General features: G+C 35.4%; 1 protein-coding gene across 10 annotated transcripts in view; it reads left to right on the top strand.

Annotated features, from left to right (window-relative positions):
- Positions 1-19,745, top strand: part of CRPPA (CDP-L-ribitol pyrophosphorylase A) — a 282,457-nt gene that overhangs the window by 99,114 nt on the left and 163,598 nt on the right. For all 10 annotated transcript variants that reach the window (XR_011503279.1, XR_011503278.1, XM_070509410.1 and 7 more), the window contains one exon: positions 13,722-13,819. Coding sequence is in view for 8 of the 10 variants with exons in the window: in XM_070509410.1 (XP_070365511.1) it covers positions 13,722-13,819 (98 nt within the window). In the remaining 2 variants the exon portion in view is untranslated. The remainder of the gene's footprint in view (positions 1-13,721; positions 13,820-19,745) is intronic.

The following is a 19,745-nucleotide window of genomic DNA, read 5'->3' as shown; positions in this document are numbered from 1 at the left end:
AGATAATTTTTTTCTGTTTTTTAAAATCTTTCATTGTCAAGTAAATCACAGATACAGAAATCCAAACCAAACATATTTATAGCTTAAAGAATAATACACTTATATGTGTAACAACACCTAGATCAAACATAGAACATTGCCACCCACCACCAAAGCCCTTTCCTAACCTTTATCTAGACATAACGTGCTCCCTCCTCAAAAATAGGAGCTTATCAAGATTTTGTAGCAATCTCCTCCTCATAATTCTTTTGATTTTTGCCACTCAGATGTGCATTCCTAGACACTCTGGTTTAGTTGAGATACTTTTTTAAATGACATTTTAAATCTCATTTAACCTACAGGTTCTCTATCCCGTTATTTTGCTTATACTTTGTTTTTTGCTGAACTCAGCCCCTTTGACCTGTGGATTTCCTCCTGTTTTGATTTTTAATGAGTGAGTATTCACGTATGGGCATTTTCGTATATTTCTGTATGTTTCTCTGTCCTATAGAAAGTTGAAGCTGAATCTAGAAGCTTGATCAGACTTGTTTTCATCTTTTTGGCAAGACTAGAGGTGTTGTATGTTTTTATCAGATGCCTAAAGTTTGGTTATCTTTTTTGTGGTGATAGCAGCCATTGATCCTCAATTACTAAATTTGTTAATACACTGGGAGGTGCAAAATCTTGCTGTTTTAATTCTATCAATTATTTTTCACATGTTAGGGTATTTTCATAAAGAAACACTTTCCCTCATTGACTATTTAGTCACCCGGTGGTACAGTTTATATAGGAAAGGTAAATGCTTGATTATTTTCCTTTATCAGTTTTCACGTGAATGAACTGATTGTTTATCATCCTCTAAAGTCACCAATTATTTTGTGTGTGTGTGTTTGTATAAAGATGAAATACCCCATGAGTTCATACGGGTACTTCAAATTCAATATTGTATCTTGTTTATTCCACGTTAAGAATCAGGATTCTCAAAGACACAGGGAATAATAGAATATTCTGTAAATATTTAGTTGTTTTATTCAATAGTGCACACTCTAGAGTCTCAAAAAATCAATACTAATGCTATCAACCAGTATTATTTCCAAAAAGTTAACTTTTTTCTACATATTTACTCTCTTCCTTTTTTTTACATTGTATCTATATTGTCATATTACATAGCCATTACATACTGTACACTATTAATTTTAGCCCTTCTTTAGTCATAGTTCTGCAAGTAACTATATGTTTTATGCTATCCATAAATCCTTCCATTGATGTCTCTCTGGACTTTGGTTGTCTGAAGCTTGAGCCCTTGTATGTTCCTTAGGAAAGGTTCATGGGAAAATCACTTACTGAATTCATGTTAATAACTGCTTGTGTGCTGTATGTGTGAAAGTCAGTTTTACTTAATATAAAATCCTTGGCTCATGTTTTTTCCTCTTGAACATTTTAAACATGTCTCTTCATCTTTTTCTTGTGTAAAGTCTGATTATCTCATTTTATTCCCTTATATATTTGTTTTTGTTTTTGGTATAGATGACCAAAGGAATTAGTTTTTTTTCTTTAAAGTTTACCAATTTTGCCATAAAATGTCTTGGTATTGGTTTTTGTTGGTAAATATTTGCAGGCATTGATATGTGACGTGCTCTGTGTGTGTGTGTGTGTGTGTGTGTGTAAATGTCAGTGAAGAGTTCTTGAATTATAGTTTTTTGTATTTTCTTCTTTATGTGTATGTTGGGTCATCTTTACTTAAATATTTGTCACTTTCTATTGAATCTTTTTTATCTTTCTTCACTGTTATTTATTTATTTATTTATTTGAGGAAGATTAGCCCTGAGCTAACATCTGCTGCCAATCCTCCTCTTTTTGCTGAAGAAGATTGGCCCTGAGCTAACATCTGTGCCCATCTTCCTCTACTTTATATGTGGGACGCCTGCCACAGCATGGCTTGACAAGCAGTGCATAGGTCTGCACCTGGGATCTGAAACAGTGAACCCTGGGCCACCAAAGTAGAATGTGTGAACTTAACTGGCACGCCACTGGGCCTGCCCCATCTTCACTTTTATATTTGTAAAATTTTATGTTTACCTTTTTCTCTTAAAGTGTTACCTGTTAAGTTTATACTTGTGTCATTCATAGCATAGTCCACATTTCTGAAATAATCCTTTCTTTTATTTTGAAATCTTTCCTGAGTTCAGCCACCTAATTTCTGAGTTTTTCTAATTCTAAAATATATCGTTCTTCCATGTCTTGTTTCATTACCTTACTGTTTTTAAGCCTGTTTTAAAATAGTAGATTACAGTTTTGATTGGTTTTATAGGCACATCTTTCTGGTGTGCGCTCATTATTGGTAGAGATGTTATTCTGTTCCTTATTTCTTTTTTCTTATAATTTATGTGGGGTTTGACTTTGATGCTTTTTCAATTATTCACTTGGATGTGAAGTTAATTTTCTTAAACTTTAAGAGGAAGATAGTTTTCAGAATAGCTCAAGGAGTGCTCTCTTCTGTTGCTTTCTTGTGTCTACAAATATGGACATTCAGTTCTGAGATTTCCTGCCTCTCTTGCCCTCTTCCACTTTTATATAATCTTCTCTTTCTTTTGACTTTATTGTTTCTATCCTATATAATTTTGATTTCACTCCCAATTTCTCATCTAGTTGAACCCAGTACTAGAAGGAGACTCTGGTGTTCCAATTTTGAGAGTACACGGTTCCCTCTGACCTAACCAAGTTGTCTCTGCATTAACCCCACAGAATGTTATTGGAGTGGATTAAACTCTTCCAGTTAGAGCTGCTGTTCCTCATATTGCCTACTCTGGTTTTCAGTGAACATCTGTTGGCTAACTTTAAGGTTCTTGTTATCCAATGTGTCAAACACTCTGTTTTATTGATTTCGTCTGCTTCTTCCTACATAGATTTCAGTATTTCAAGTCTTGCATCATTGTTGGTGGTTTGTCTTCATTTGGCTGTATTTTGGAGGTTATGATGATCTCTTGTCATCTAAGTTTATTGAAAATGTTGTTAATGGGTTTTGGCTTTGCTATCTGGTTCTGTTTTTATGTGGGAATTTTTGGAGATTAGAAAACTCTGACTCTGCTTTCATTGCCATCTTTCAAGAATTCCCTTTTGTTCTATTTTTTTAAAAAAGTGTTTTTAAGTGTCTGTATTGAATGAAATACTACAAATGAATTGAGATCTTTTTATCAAAAACTTTCTCTTAATTATTGATCACCTTCATTTACTTAAGTGAATATTTTCTACTTACTTCCATATGGAAACAAATAAAATATATGTTTATCTGTATATTCTCAAATGGAAGTAAGAAAATAATATGTATGTGTATGTCTGTGTGTGTACCTATTATATTAAAGTTCAGAAAATATGATTCTTAACTTTCATTAAGCCTATAAAACTTGGAATTAGATTATATTGAAGACTTATTTATTTATTTTTTTATTTTTATTTTTTTCGGATGTACATCATATTTCAAATTCTGGATACATTAAATGATGTTCACCACCCGAACACTAATTATAGTGCATCCCCTCACATGTGAGCCTAATCACCCGTTTTGCCCTCCCCCCTCCCCCCTTCCCCGATGGTAACCACCAGTTCAATCTCCAATGCTGTGTTTTTTTTTTTTTGTCGTTTTTATCTTCTACTTATGAGTGAGTTCATATGGTATTTGACTTTCTCCCTCTGACTTATCTCGCTCAGCATAATACCCCCACGGTCCATCCATGTTGTCACAAATGGCCGGATTTCATCATTTCTTATGGCTGAGTAGTAGTCCATCGTGTATAAACACCACATCTTCTTTATCCATTCGTCCCTTGATGGGCATCTAGGTTGCTTCCAAGTCTTGGCTATTTTGTATAATGCCGCAGTGAACACAGGGGTGCAAGTATCTTTATGCCTTTGTGTTTTCAAGTTCTTTGGATAAATACCCAGCAGTGGAGTAGCTGGATCCTATGGTAGATCTATCCTTAAATTTTCTGAGGATACTCCAAACTGTTTTCCATAGTGGCTGCACCAGTTTGCACTGCCACCAGCAGTGAACAAGGGTTCCCTTCTCTCCACACCCTCTCCAACATTTGTTGTTTCCTGTCTTGTTAATTATAGCCATTCTGACCGGAGTGAGGTGATACCTCATTGTAGTTTTGATTTGCATTTCCCTGATAGCTAACGATGTTGAGCATCTTTTCATATGCCTGTTGGCCATCTGTATATCTTCTTTGGAGAAATCTCTGTTCAGATATTTTGCCAATTTTCTAATTGGATTGTTGGTTTTTTTGTTGTTGAGCTGTATCAGTTCTTTGTATATTTTGAATATTAACCCCTTATCTGATATGTGGTTTGCAAACATCTTCTCCCAATTGTTAGGTTGTCTTTTCGTTTTGTTGATGGTGTCCTTTGCTGTGCAGAAGCTTTTTAGTTTGATATAGTCCCATTTGCTCATTTTTTCTTTTGTTTCCCTTGCCTGGTCAGACATGGGGCTTGAAAATATGCTGCTCAGACCAATGTCATAGAACGTACTGCCTATGTTTTCTTCTAGAAGTCTCATGGTTTCGGATCTTACATTCAAGTCTTTAATCCATTTTGAGTTGATTTTTGTGCATGGTGTAAGGGAATGATCTACTTTCATTCTTTTGCATGTGGCTGTCCAGTTTTCCCAACACCATTTATTGAAGAGACTCTCCTTTCTCCATCGTATGCTCTTGGCTCCCTTGTCGAATATTAGCTGTCCATAAACGTGTGGGTTTACTTCTGGGCTCTCAATTTTGTTCCATTGATCTGTGTGTCTGTTTTTCTGCCAGTACCATGCTGTTTTGGTTACTATGGCTTTGTAGATACACCACATTAACAAAATGAAGAATAAAAATCACATCATCATCTCAATAGATGCAGAGAAAGCATTTGACAAGATACAGCATCCATTTATGATAAAAACTCTAAATAAAATGGGTATAGAAGGAAAATACCTCAATGTAATAAAGCCCATATATGACAAACCCACAGCAAATATCATTCTCAATGGAGAAAAATTGAAAGCTATCCATCTAAGAACAGGAACCAGACAAGGATGCCCACTGTCACCACTCTTATTTAACATAGTATTGGAAGTCCTAGCCAGAGCAATCAGGCAAGAAAAAGAAATAAAAGGGATCCATATTGGAAAAGAAGAAGTGAAACTGTCACTCTTTGCAGATGACATGATTTTGTATCTGGAAAACCCTGAAGAGTCCACTAAAAAACTTTTAGAAATAATAAAGGAATACAGTCAAGTTGCGGGATACAAAATCAATGTACAAAAATAGGTTGCATTTCTATACACTAACAAGGAAGTGGCAGAAAGAGAAATTAAGAATACAATCCCATTTACAATTGCAACAAAAGAATATAATACCTAGGAATATACTTAACAAAAGAGGTGAAAGACCTGTACACTGAAAACTATAAGACATTGTTGAAAGAAATCGAAGAAGACACAAAGAAATGGAAAGATATTCCGTGCTCTTGGATTGGAAGAATTAACATCGTTAAAATGTCCATACTTCCTAAAGCAATCTATAGATCAAGGCAATCCCTATCAAAGTTCCAACAACATTTTTTACAGAAATAGAACAAAGAATCCTAAAATTTATATGGGACAACAAAAGACCCTGAATAGCCAAAGGATTCCTGAGACAAAAGAACAAAGCTGGAGGTATCACACTCCCCGATTTCAAATTGAAGGCCTATTTTTTTAAAAGAGTGATCTTATTCTTTACTTTTTTCTTCTAGAAGATATAGATTTAAGATAAATATTTTATCTTGGCTTCTTGATAGATATATCTAGTTTCTCCCTTATATTCAGGATTTAAAAAAATTTGTTTGCATCCTATTCTAGAGAATGAGATATGAGATATAGTTTTTTATTTAGTAGTGCTAATTTTTATTCAACAGAATGTGTGCATTTGTTTCCAAGGGCTGTCATAACAAAGTACCAGTACCGGGTGGCCTAAACAACAGAAATTTTTCTCACAGTCCTGGAGGCTGGAAGTCTGAGATCACAGCTTTGGTAGGGCTGCTGTTTTCTGAGGCCTCTCTCCTTTTTAGCTGGAGGTCTTTTCCCTGTTTCTTCACATGGTCTTCTCTCTGTATCTGTGTGCAAATTTCTTCTTGTAAAGATACCAGTCACATAGAATTAGTGCCCATTCTAATGACCTCATTTTCACTTGATTACCTCTTTAAAGCTCCTGTCTCCAAGTACAGTCACATTCTGAGGGCCTAGGGATTGGAATTCCAACATGCGAATTTTTGGGGGGAACACAATTCAGCCCATAACAATGCATCTTATTTATGATCCTAATACAGAGCCAGAAAACCAGTTAGTGTTCAAAATCTTCTTGTTGATGCCCTCTGCTAAAATGTGGGTATGGTATTTAGATATTATGTTATAAATTGAGAAGCTTAGGAGTTTGTGATTTTGTGGAAGAGAAAGACAAGTAAATTATATAGTACAATGTAAAAACCATAATAAAACTAAAATAAAAATGCAGAACAGTGTGAGAGGAAACATAATTTAGGATGCTAACTTCACATAGATTTGGATTAGGAAGCTTAGAGTTCACAATTTCATGGCTGTGTGACCTTGGGAAACTTACTGGTTTTGTAGACTCACTTAACTCATCTATAAAATGGGGAGAATAATTCCTACTTTTTGGTAATTGTGATGATTATGTGAAACAATGTATAAAAGTGACTACCATAGTGAAAAAGAAAAGGCAATATTAAGAATACTTGCATAGTATGGCAGTGAATACTGAATAATCAGAATGCATGGACTGACTATCAGAATGATTGCTGGCTGTAAGGAACTGGCACAGCATTGTTGGTGTGTCTGCCTGAACATCAGCTTTGTGAATAGACTTATTAGGTCATGGTACACGTGGATCTCTTTCTTCTCCTGAAACCCTACACTGAAGAGCCTTTTCCCAGTAATACTCAGATTGAGTAATGCAGTGATTCATACCTGGATATAAGGAGAATCCTGGGTGACTAAAGCAGATGATGCTTGATGGACCTTATTGGAGAATTAAACAAGGAAATGAAATGGCACTGCAGGCACGGGGAACATGTACATTAGTCTAAAGATCACAATATGTCCAGGCAATTGTAGGTGGGATGATTTGGCTGAAGAATAAGATGTGAGGGGTTGTGGATGATCATACGTTGCCCTGTATAGACTAATAGGAGGTGGGAATCCGGTGATGAGGACTTGAGAATTATTAGTTATCTGTTGAAGAATGCTTATAATGCTCATTTCTCAGTGTATTACTCAGGGTTCTTCAGGGAAACAGAACAAATGGGATACACATACACACAAAATAAGGAATTTGCTCATGTGATTATAGATTATGGAGGAAGTCCAAAATCTGCAAAGCCAATGTGCCAGTTCAAGTCCAAAGGCCAGCAGGCTGCTGAAGAAGCAGGAAGAGCCAATGTTTCAGTTTGAAGGCCATCAGGTGGGAAAATGTTCTCTTTCTCAGAGGAGGGTCAACCTTTTGTTCTATTCAGGCTTTTAACTGATTGGATGAAGCCTACCCATGTTAGGGAGGGCAATCTGCTTTACTTACTTAGTCTACCAATTTAAATGTTAGTTTCGTCTAAAAGTACTCCCACAGGAACACCCAAGATTTTGTTTGGCCAAATGTCTGGGCACCCTGTGTCCCAAGTCAAGTTGACATATGAAATTAATCATCACAGCCAGTAAAGTAAAATCAAGTTGCACATTATTTATTTTAGGCTTAATTATTAATTATTGACAATTATACATATACCTTGACAATTTAAAAGTTTTCATGCATGCGGATGAGGTATTAAATGAAAAATTTGGACTTATTAATTAATGACTATACTTTTTAATGCTAACATGTGGACTTCAAGTCATGTTCCAGTTTGAATTTTCTAAGTGGCATTGGACTATGTGACACTTAATGCTGTATATAAATGAAGAGTTATTCAGTGTAAATGAGAGTACACGTTAAAAATGATTTTTTGAGGGGAGGATGTACCCTACGGGTTTAGATATCAAAATATTTCATCATGTGCCACAGGTGTCCTTTTAGATTTTAAAAAGCGATTTTTTTAAAAAAGAGGATAGTGTGAAAACTAAAACTTGGAGGTTAATATTAGTCATCAAACTGACAGGTCAGATATGACTTAAAATTATTTCCAGTATTTTTCTAGTTTATCCTTAGGTTTTTTGGGGGGAGAGAACAAAGACTAGATTCTTGTGTTATAGTATTTATGGTTCTGGGAAGTAAAATGATTTCATAGTTTCCCCCAGTGCTATTGTTTTTATTTTAACCTCTAAAAACTTCTAAGAAGTGCTTTACTAAAAGTTAGAACAAAAGATTAGGAATTCTAAAGGCTTCTATTTTTGTTTTGATTTCATTATTAACCTCAAGGAAGTTGTTAAATGCTTTGTTTGCCTTGAGAAATTATAAGGATTAATCATATTATGTTTGGAAAGAGTTTTGTGCTTCATGAAAAAAATGAATTTTAAATATATTGTGTATTTTTTTCCCACTCTGTGAGTTGGGGAATACTAGAATAACTGGAATTGAGGGGGTTCAGTTTATTTGAGCCTTGTTGCTGTAGCTGCGTTCTTTCCCATTGTGGCCTTCCAGCTGCATAGCACAAGTACAGTAGTTGCTATTGTCTCTTTTTAAAGAAGATCTTAAGTATATTAACATTCCCTGTTAAGATTATCAGTGTATGTTTATGGAATTATTAATAGAAATCACACAAGATGTTTCAGTCTAGATCTAGTGAACAAACTAAGATATTTACAATCAGAACTAAAAGGTATCCATTTTAGTTTTAAAAGAATTCTGTGATGAAAACATAGCACTGTTTATTACTCAAGATGTGTATTCCATTATTACACATAACTACTGTATATTTAGTGAAACTGTGAAACTTGGAAAGAAAGCTTAGTGGGACAAAGTTGATACGGATTGTTTACCAAACTTTGAAATGAGACCACACGGGACCATTCGAAATTAGAGATGGATTGTATTTTGAGTAGACAAGAGGAATCTTAATTTATATTCTTAATGAATATATATGACCATAACAACAACAATAGTTATTCTGTCAACATTTGTTGGGGATCTCCTTGCACCTGGCACTCTATACAACTTTACAAATATTAACTCATTTAATCCTCATTAAAACCCCATAATATAGGATCTTTTATTCTTTCCATGTCTGCTGCCTTTCTTTTGGATATATTTATAAGCTCCTTATGGAAAATTTGGCTTCATATAGAGATTGATTTTTAGCCTCTCTTCCTATTTCATACATGTGAAATACTGCCAAAGTATGAATATACTATTTTTTGAATCTCTCCACATATTAAATTAAATTTATAGAAATTGTATTTGTCTCAATAATTTAAAAAATATTATTGAATGACTAAAAACTACCTTATATCTGTAATTGATAAATAAACATTACATTTTTTTTTTGTCTTCTATTGTCTTCTGTTGGGCAAGAAATGGTAAAATTGTAATTTCTAGTAAACCATGCACATCAGAGTAGGAGATGAGTAGCTTTGAGTTTCTTTAATAGTTTTACACCAGAGGGAAATGAGTAGCAAATATTTTCTCAGTAAACTTACCATTCTCCAATTGCCCACAGTGTGAAGATTGGAGAAAATTGCAAAATTATCCCAAAAGAGTTATATCCAAAAAATTTATACCATCTTGGAGGGATTAGCTATAGTAGGCAATTTGTATATTTTTCAAAGAGAGAAACCTTTCATAAAGTCCACATTATAGAAAATCAGTGCAGTGAATAAGCAGAGATTCTCAATATGGCTGAACACCAGAATCACTTTTGGAACTCCAAAAAATAGAGGTGAGAATCTTGTTGGGTGGGTTGTAAGCATACGTATTTGAAAAATGTAAAAGCAAAACACAAAGATACTCAGAGTTGATTCTAGTGTGCAGCCAGGGTTGAGAACCATTGAATTGGAGAATTGATGATTTTGAACCTTGTTGACTTTGAATGATTATAGACAGATTGAGAATGTATCATTATTACTAGTAAGGGACATATTGATATGGACCATAGACTGGATTGCTTGAACAACAGAAATTTATTACTCATGATTCTGAAAGCTGGGAAGTCCAAGCTCAAGATGCTGGCTGATTCAATTTCCAGATGGGGGCTCTCTTCTAGACTTGCAGACAGCTGCCCTCTTGATGAGTGCTTGCATGGCCACAAGAAGAAGCTCTAGTGTCTTTTTCACTTCTTAAACAAGCACTAATTCCATCATGGGGGCTTCACCCTCATAACTTAATCTAAACCTAATTATCTCAAACACTTTGCTTCTTAATACCATCACGTGGATGGTTAGGGTTTCAACATGAATTTTGGGAAAACACATTCAGTCCATGGCAAACTTTATGCCAATAGACTTGAAAATGTAGGTGAAATGAACACATTCTTAGGCAAACACTATTGTATAGAGTCATTTACCCATTTAAGATATTGAATCTAATTGAAAACCCTACCACAAAGAGGCAGTTGGCTTTTACCAGTGAATTCTACAAAACCATTTAAAAGAAGAAATAATATCACTCTTACACACTTTTCTGGAGTAGAAAAAGAGAACACTTCCCACCTCATTATATGAAGTCAGTATAACTCTTTAATGAAAATTGGATAAGAACCCTTAAGAAAGTAAAATTGCAGGCTAATTTTTCTCATGAATATAGAGGCAAAATTCTAAAGATTGCATTTTCAGATTAAATTGTGGAGTGAAAGGGTAATAAAACTTTATTCTTCAAAATCAACATGTTTATGTATATAGAAAATTTGAAATAATTTGCAAACCATTAGAATTTATAGGTGAATTTAGCAAGGTTACTGAATACAAGGACTGTATAAAAAAATTAAATGTATTGTATATCAAAAACAAATAGAAAATGAAACTGAAAATATCAATTTACAATAGAATCAACAAACAGGAATAAATAACAAAAACTGCAAAAGGACTGTACACTGAAAACTATAAAACATCATTGAGAGAAATGAAGGAAGACCTCAATAAATGGGGAATATATCATGTTCATGATTTGGAAGGCTTACTATCTTAAAGATGTCATTTCTGTCTAATATTCAGCAAGTGCTTTTGTGGAAACTCATTATAAAATGTATATGGCAATGCAAAGATTCCCAAACAAAAAAAGCTTTCTATTTAGAATAGCTGAAACGTAGCATAATATAAATGCAAATAGATTTTTGAATTACTTCATTTTATTTATATTTCATTTTTGGAGAGGAATAGTAATATATCAGTTTTAATTTATTGTTGATTTACATTTGATAGAACTTGGAATTATATAAAGGATATATGATGAAACAAAGAAGGGAAGATCTGCGAATGTTGTTTTGTTTTAAAAAATTATTCTTCACGCATTATTTCATAAATTTGCCAAAGTCATTGTGGTGCCATCACATTGTTATATGTAGTAAATTACTTTGTATTTACACATTTAATTAATTAATTGTTTTTTTTGTGTGTGAGAAGCATTTGGAAATACAACTGTCTGGATTTTTGCTAGTCCAAAAATTTCTCTAAACATTTGGTTTCACTACGTGTAAGTTTGGATTAACTTAGTTTTCAACCTGCTGCTTTATATGATAATTATCTTCTGATCTAAAGCTTTCAGGACATTCTAGTATCTAAGACAGCATGGGACTTCTATGATCTGATTTACTGAATGTCCCATTTTATAGTTCACTGCTAAATCATCCCATGGCTTTTGAGTACTTGTCTCTTGTCATACTAAGCTTATGCCCATACTCTTCCTACCTCAATACATTAAAAAAATGTTTTTATCTTATTCCTCTTAATTACTTTCAAAGCCTCCTGCCTCCATTCCTAAGCAAAACCTATTCACCTTTCAAGAGTGAGCTCCTAACTCACTTTCATTATAAAGATTTATCTGATATTGTCAATCTATTTCTCTCTCTCACTGCAATGATATTTCATAGCACTTACTATCTGGACCATTCATTTGTGTTCTTAATTAAATTTAATTTTATAAGGATCATGTAACTTAGAATTATAGGCACTTTAAAGTTGGTAGGAACCTTACAGATGAGTCAAGAGAGTCCTAAAGAGATGAAGTAATTTTAAGGTAATATAACCAGTCGGAGCAGATCTGCATCCAAGAACAGAGGTGTCCTCTCAATGCATTTGAGTTCCTATGGTTATATATATGTAGTTTTCTTGAATTTGTAGCATACAAATGAATGAAGAATGTGTCACATTCTTTTACAGAAATTGTTACAAAGTAGAAAGCATGATAGAAAAGGCAGGAACTATGGGAAGACCTGAATTACCCTTGTGATTAAAAACAGGAATTATAAAAGTTAACTAGTAATACATATTTATTTCAAGTCATTAAATGAGATGATGAGTATGAAGACATTAGGACCTTTCGTATGAAAATGCCTGATGTTCAGTAAATGTTACATGTGTTTTCCCTCTCTTTATATTTTAGTGCTGTAGAATACTGTGGGTTTGTAAGCCTAATTTCTTTGGATTTAAATCCTTTTTATACTACTTATAACCCTGTGATCTAGGGCAAGTTACTTTATTTCTCTGAAGTCAGGTTTCCTGAATCTGATATATAGATTCAGAATGTTTGCAGGGTCATCATGAGGATTGGCGTTAATATAGCATGTAGCTCCTGGAATGTTCAATGTTCTTGATAAGAGGGAGGTGGTTAGTAATAAGAGTACTACTAAGTGGTCATGTTATTATTTTAAATGGTCTGTTATCCCCAGCTTTGCGTGGAAGAATCATTAACTATTGCTAGATCAGTGGTTATATAGAGCATGTTTTATGGAGTGGCCCATGTAAGAAGCAGCTGGGTTAAATATTAATCAAACTAACTTTTGATTTGGGACTCCTGTTTGAAATTAGTCTGTTTTCTCTATCTATGTCGTAATACCATGCAATGTCTCCTTAGTTGGCAGCAATATAGCCGTTTCTTAGTATTTCAGATCTGCCTACTGTAGAGGAGAACTGTAGATCTTTTGAGAGAGTGCAGTTTCCGGGGTTTCCAGGGGTGAATATCACTATGTCATACAGCTTCTGTTCTTAATTCAGGTCACATCAAATAAGTCTTCCAAATTTGAAGAAAATCCATTTGGCTGTTTGGACTTGTTCTGGTAATAGCTAAACAGGAAGAAACTATTCCTTTGAATTGGCTAAATCTAGAGGAATGCCAAGGAAAATGCTGTACTTAGCCAGGGCACTAGGTGGCACAGTGAGCTGCACACAGGAGATAATCTCATAGCCTAAAGGGAGGATCTGCCTGGGAGGTAGGATTCTATCCAGTTCTGGGAGACTCCTTATAAACGTGGAAGGATTGAGTCGGCAAGCCAAATAACTGCCTCTTCCAGTTACTTCCTTTCAAGTGTATCCTGAGATCTCTTCTTTCTGTTGCTTACACAATGCCCTGGTTATGCATGAACAAAGTGTTAAATACCTCTTATTGACTTGGGTGGTAAGAAGAGTAAAGGACATCTCAGTGTGTAGTCCAAGTAACGCCATTTGGCCCAAAGGCAAAACCTCCCCATTGTTCAACAGTCAGGAACTGCAGGTAAGCATAGGTTTCAGCATACGAGGGCTTTGTTTCATATTCTGTGTGAAACTTAACAATTTTTCCTTTTTATCTCAGAAAGAATTTCACAACAGATTTGTATACTTATGGATGCAAAAGAAGATGAAGAGCATGTAGGTCGTTGTCTTGAAGAAATGCTAAAAAAAGAATTAAATGTGAGTATTCAAAGATCAAGTTTCATGATATTGAAGAGGTGAATGTATATCTCTTTTCTCTCTCCCTTATTTTTTGAACTGATCAACTTCCTAGTTAAGCTCATATCTAATATTAGGGCTAAGGAAATGGAAGAAGTAGGAATAAGCGTGAGGAAGTCTATAGGAATTATTTACAACCCTTACCACTGAGGACTTGTATTATTTATTTTTATGACAACTTGGTATTCTGAAATGTTTTGTTTGCCAAACTGATTTTATTAAATTTTAATTAATTTCCCTGTTTTCATTAAAATGTATAACCACCAATCAGAGCTTATGGTGAACATGTGATGAATTTTTTTTAACAATATACATGATTAAATTCTAGTTAAAGCAGAAGGAAAAAGTTCATTTTAGTTAGCTGATTTTATCATGATAGCACAGTTAGAAAGAGAACAGGCTTTGCTATCAGCCTGCCTGTGCTCAGATATTGGCTTTATTGCCTAATTTAGTTATCTTAAATTGAAAATGTAGTAACATCCACACTGTAAAGTTGTTGGGAGGGTTGAATAAATACATTTAAAGTGCCTAGAAAAGCATCTGGCATGTAGTAAGTTTTTGATGAACATGAACTATAATGTTTGACCTGTCAATGATGAGTTGAGACAAAGGTGTGAAGATATTAAGTAGTAGATAATCGAGTTCCCAAACTTTAGTCCTATATTAGATACATGAACTGCTAAAAACGTACATTCCTGGAATACGTAAAAATTTAGTGAACCAGAGTCTAGGATAAGCTCTAGAATCTAAGGTTTTAACAAACTGCCCCAGGTATGCCCCAGAAGGCAGTCAGTGCCAAATTCTGCCAGTAGTATTTGGAGCAACAACCCAAAGCTGGAAAGAAAATGACAGCCATCTCAGCTGTCTCTTAGCTGTAAAGGTCATACTACAGTCTTCACCTCTGTGTTGCTTTTATCCCTTGACTTCCTTCTGTATCCTTGGAAATTTTAGCACCTTGTTCTCTAGTTTCTATCTCAAGTCCACCTGTTGAAAATCTATTCCTAAGTTCTCTGCCCCAATTTCACTGCTGCACTTGCAGAATATTTCACTGTAGGTAACCTCCCACAGCCTCACCAACTGAAGCACCCTTTTGCCTCAAAAATAGTCTTTTACTCTTGGATAATCTCTTTCATTCTTTATCCAATCAATGCACAAGCCAATAAGATGGGACCCTGAAAGAATATTATTGGAACTCTGGTTATCAACCCAACCCTAAGTTTAGAGAGCTGGGATTTTATACTATAGTTAAACACCCAGCTGTTGGATTCTGTGTGACTGATTCCTTGATTAGTCTTTCTAGTATTAGACCCTGCAAGGAATCCTTTTGGTTACAATTGTTATGATATTCACTTTCTGTTGTTTCTTTTCCTGTGTATGTTTAGTGATGAAATGATATGGGATTTAGGCATATACACGATGGTACATTACTAACCTATGTGATTTATTTAGCCCCTGGCCTCTCAGGTCCTTATCCTTATTTCCTGTGACCTTTATTTTCAGTGCACTTCATTTATCTACCCATTGGGCCCAGTCTGGATATTGCCATCATCTTAACTGTACTGAAAAATAAATTCTAAGGCTATTCCTTGTATTCTGACCACAATATTTTGTCATCCCATATCTTTTACTAAATTACTCCTACTGCCATATTTCAATTTTATATGAAACTCCGGGCAGGCCCCCTCTCTTCTCTCTCTCCTTCAGCTAGCTTTTGTTTTACATCCTTTCTTACCCAACGTAGATTCCATGATCCATCACTTCAGTGGATCATGGATCTTCTATCAATATCTTCAATTCCTTTGTCCTTCGAATGCACCCGCTTGGTAAAACTCCATCTGTGTATTGGTCTAACTTTTCACTTCTCTGAGCCTTTACTCAGTCTTTAAGACTGTTACTCAATTAATCAGTCATTAGGACTGTTCTCTCTCCTGAGATCTAGTTCTCCTCCCCCCGCCCCGCTCACTCCCATCAACATTCCAACATATTCAAGTTCCTTCCTTTAAAACAAAATGAATAATCCTCTCTTAACCCAAGGTTATTCTGTAGCCATACTTCTTTAGAATAATTTACCTTCTCATTCCTTAATCCACTGCATTCTGACTTCCACCCCAATCCTCCATAGGACCTGCTCTCAGTGAGGTCCTCAGTGACTGCCCTATGGGAAATTCACAAGACATTTCAGTCCTTACCTTGATTTATTGTAACATTTGACTCTCTTGTCTTTTTTCTAGAAGGAATCTCAGTTCGTGGATCCATCTTGTTTTTCTGATCATCCATTTTCATTTTTGGCTTCCTCTTAGTTTCTTTTGCAGGATTCTGTGGATAATTTTTAGGTTTCTGTAATAGATAAGTGGATTTCTTTAAAAAACCATACTGATGGCTTCTTCTATCCTCTATTTGCTAGAGACAAAATTTATTCTCTAGCCCTGTGTTTAATTATTCGGTATCCTGCATTTCAGATCTGTATGTTCAATCAGAAGTTCCTCACAGTATCACGCTTAAATATCAATAATATTTCACATTCACAAAGTCTTGCTCCACTCATTCCTTCTCCATCTGCTAGGGTTTCAATCTCTGAACATGTATATTATCTACCTAATTCTCTAAACCTGGTGTAATCTTTGACTCGTTCTCTGTCTCACTCTTTTTCTTTTGTTTCTTCTTCTTCTTCTCCCCAAAGTCCCCCAGTACACGGTTGTATATTCTAGTTGTAGGTCCTTTTGGTTGTGCTATGTGGATGCCGCCTCAACATGGCCTGATGAGTGGTGCCATGTCTGCTCCCAGGATCTAAACCAGCAAAACCCTGGGCCACTGAAGCAGAATGCACAAACCTAACCACTCGGCCATGGGGCCAGCCCCTCTATCTCACTCTTAAAGCAAATCAAATTCCATAACATTTGAATTCTACCCCTCAATATTCCTCACCTGTGTCCTTTTCTCTTCATCACCACTGCCACTATCCTACGCACCCCAGCTCTTCTCTGGATTATCACGACAGTCTGCTAACTGACCTCCAGGCTCCAGTCTTGCCCCTCTCACATTCATTCATGTGACTGTTAGCATGATCACTTTTAAAATGTCTGTCTTATCACATTACTTGCCACTTACATCTGTTTCTTGACTTTCCATTGCTCCTAAATTAATATAAAAATTCCTTGCCATGTCTTATAAGATCTCTCACATTACCAATACTGCTAATAAAAATAACGAAAACAGCAACAATAATAGGCAACAATTTTCACACCTATTTTGTACTAGGTACCATAGCATATGTTCTTAGCAACCTTCTGAAATAGTTACTATTATCCTTGTTTTCCAGATGACAACTGAGGCACAGGGGTGATGTCTAACTTGTCATTTTTAACATTGCTATGAAGTGGCAGAACAGGGAACAGTGGAGATGAATTTGCATTCATGTGAAACCAAAGTCTATCCTCTTAACTGGTACTTTTGCCAAATAACCCTGCATCTCCACACTGTGCACTCTTCAGGCCAGCTCTGCTTCTTTCAGTTTCTCAAATTTGGTATTACTTTCCTACCTCTAGAGCCTTCATTTATGATGCCATTTTTCCCAGGGAGCTTTTCCACTTACCTTTCTGGTCTGTGGGACACTATCCAACCCCATCTGAGGTCTTCTCAGAGCCTAGTGCAGTCTTGATACAAAGGGGACATTTATCGAATGTTGACAAAATAAATGAATGGATAAATGATCATGACTTGTTATTACTAAGTTGAATGTTGTATTATGTATTGTATTATGCTTTCTGCATAACAAATTACTTCCAAATTTAGTAACTTTAAATAACAAACACTTATTACCTTACAGGTAATAAATATATTGTGGGATAGGAATCTAGGCACAGCTTAGCCAAGTTCTTTTGGCTAAAGGTCTTTCATTTGCTCTCAAACAAGCTCTTCTTTGTAGACTGAGGCTGCCATCTCATCTGAATACTCCATGTGAAAATGGATTCTGCTCCCAAGCTTACTCATGTGTTTGTTGGCTGGCCTCAATCTCTTGCCATTTGGGCTTCTCCACAGGGCTGCCTCACATTAGAGAGACATTGAAGACACAGTCTTTTTGTAACCTAATCCTATCACTTCTGTCATTTTCTGTTCATTTGAAGCAAGTCAATATGTCCAGCCCATACTCAAGAGGAGGAAATTATATGAGGTGGTGAAAACTGGGAGATATGTGAATTGTTAGGAGGGCCATTTTAGAGGTTGCTTACCACAATCACGTATCTGTTACTAAGGTGATAAAGGAAATGCCCACTAATGGCAGTCCTAGCTTCCTGTGGCATGTGAGGCACTACTGTATATGTCTCATTCTTTTCTCAATATCAGAAATTTATCTTAGTGTAACTAAAAGTTCCTCATTGAAATAATCCATCCAAACTAATTCCTTAGTCGCATAAGTGGAGGCACAGTCTGTTTTATATGGAAACTAGTTCTTAGTACTTGAATCTGCCAGAAATTCTATATGCAAACATCAGAGTTGATCAGAAAAAATCCAAAGAGTTTTGGAATTGATGACAGACAAGAAGAGTTAACTAGCCAAAGCCAACAGCCTGAGGACATACTCTCAACAAGAAATGACTATAATCTGAATTAAATGCAGTTCTATCCAGTATAAACCAGCCTAGCAAATTTTCAAATTCCAATAGAGAAAAGAGTTAAACTAATTTGTTTAGATTTTTATGTTGATTAGTTCATAGTATAATTCTAGGTAACCTGCTATATAATCTGATAAAACATACTGAACATTAACTGAGCTTTAGAAGAAATGAGCCTACTAAAGAGAGAGATGATCCTCTTAACATATTATTCACAGCTTCGGAAATGGTTTCTGAGATTCTACTAAGCTTCCTTTCTAACTTTCTCTTTTCTCTTGCTGAGCCTCCCCCACCCCCAGTCACTTTTTTTTTTCCATTTTTTTTATGAGGAACATTGGCCCTGAGCTAACACCTGTGCCGATCTTCCTCTATTTTGCATGTGGGACACCACCACAGCATGGCTTGTTGAGCCGTGTGTAGGTCCACATAGGGATCCAAACCTCAGGCTGTTGGAACAGAGTGCACAAACTTAACCACTAGCCCACCCGTCCAGCCCCTTCTGCAGAGTTTTTTTTTTAACTGTGAGGGTCTTCATTGTTGCTGGCAGTTTATTCCTACCCACTAATATTGGTTTTGTAGTAGATGTTATCTATGGGTTTCTGGTTTTGAAGTCCTCCTTGCGTTATGTCTTTTTGTGGAGAAATCTGCAGAGATTCAAAGACTAAAACAACTATCTTTTCAGAATCTTCTTCCCTTTTATTCTTTGTGTGTGCTCTGCTTGTTATTTCTAATTTTTAATCACTTAAATTTCTCTCTGACTTAATTTCAACTATCTAATTTACCTATAAATACAGATAACAACTTTGGAATTTTAAAAAATGAAGCTTGACTTGAAGTTAGGAATTTTATTTGTATAATAAAGCCAAGGAGTGTACTGATGTTCAAAAGAAAGAAATACCGTGGTTTCTCAAGAATCTCTGAAGTGTAGTATCCTACTTTGAGGAGATATATTGGATTTTTTTTCCCCATAAACTAGGAGTTAATGTAGAACTTGTAAACCTGAATTTTGCCCTGTTAAACTTGGTTGACCTTGGAAGGAGAGGTCATTCATTTCTGCTAAATCTGTCCTGGCTTCTTAATCTGCCTAAAAACTGTTAAACCACACAGCTTATCAGGATGTTTTTTCTCGTAAACAATGACAACTCTAATAATTATGGAGTGCCTATTGTATTCCAGGGACAGTGCTCTGTTCCTTAATCCTTTAAAATAACCCTATGACTTTCCCCCTTACTATATAGATAGAAATAGGGAAACCTTGTGGTTTAACGATTTGC

The sequence above is a fragment of the Equus asinus genome, chromosome 1, assembly GCF_041296235.1.
Source record: "Equus asinus isolate D_3611 breed Donkey chromosome 1, EquAss-T2T_v2, whole genome shotgun sequence".
In the NCBI taxonomy this organism is placed as follows: domain Eukaryota; kingdom Metazoa; phylum Chordata; class Mammalia; order Perissodactyla; family Equidae; genus Equus; species Equus asinus.
Note: the sequence above shows the minus strand (reverse complement) of the source record. Positions and strands in the feature narration are given on the sequence as shown.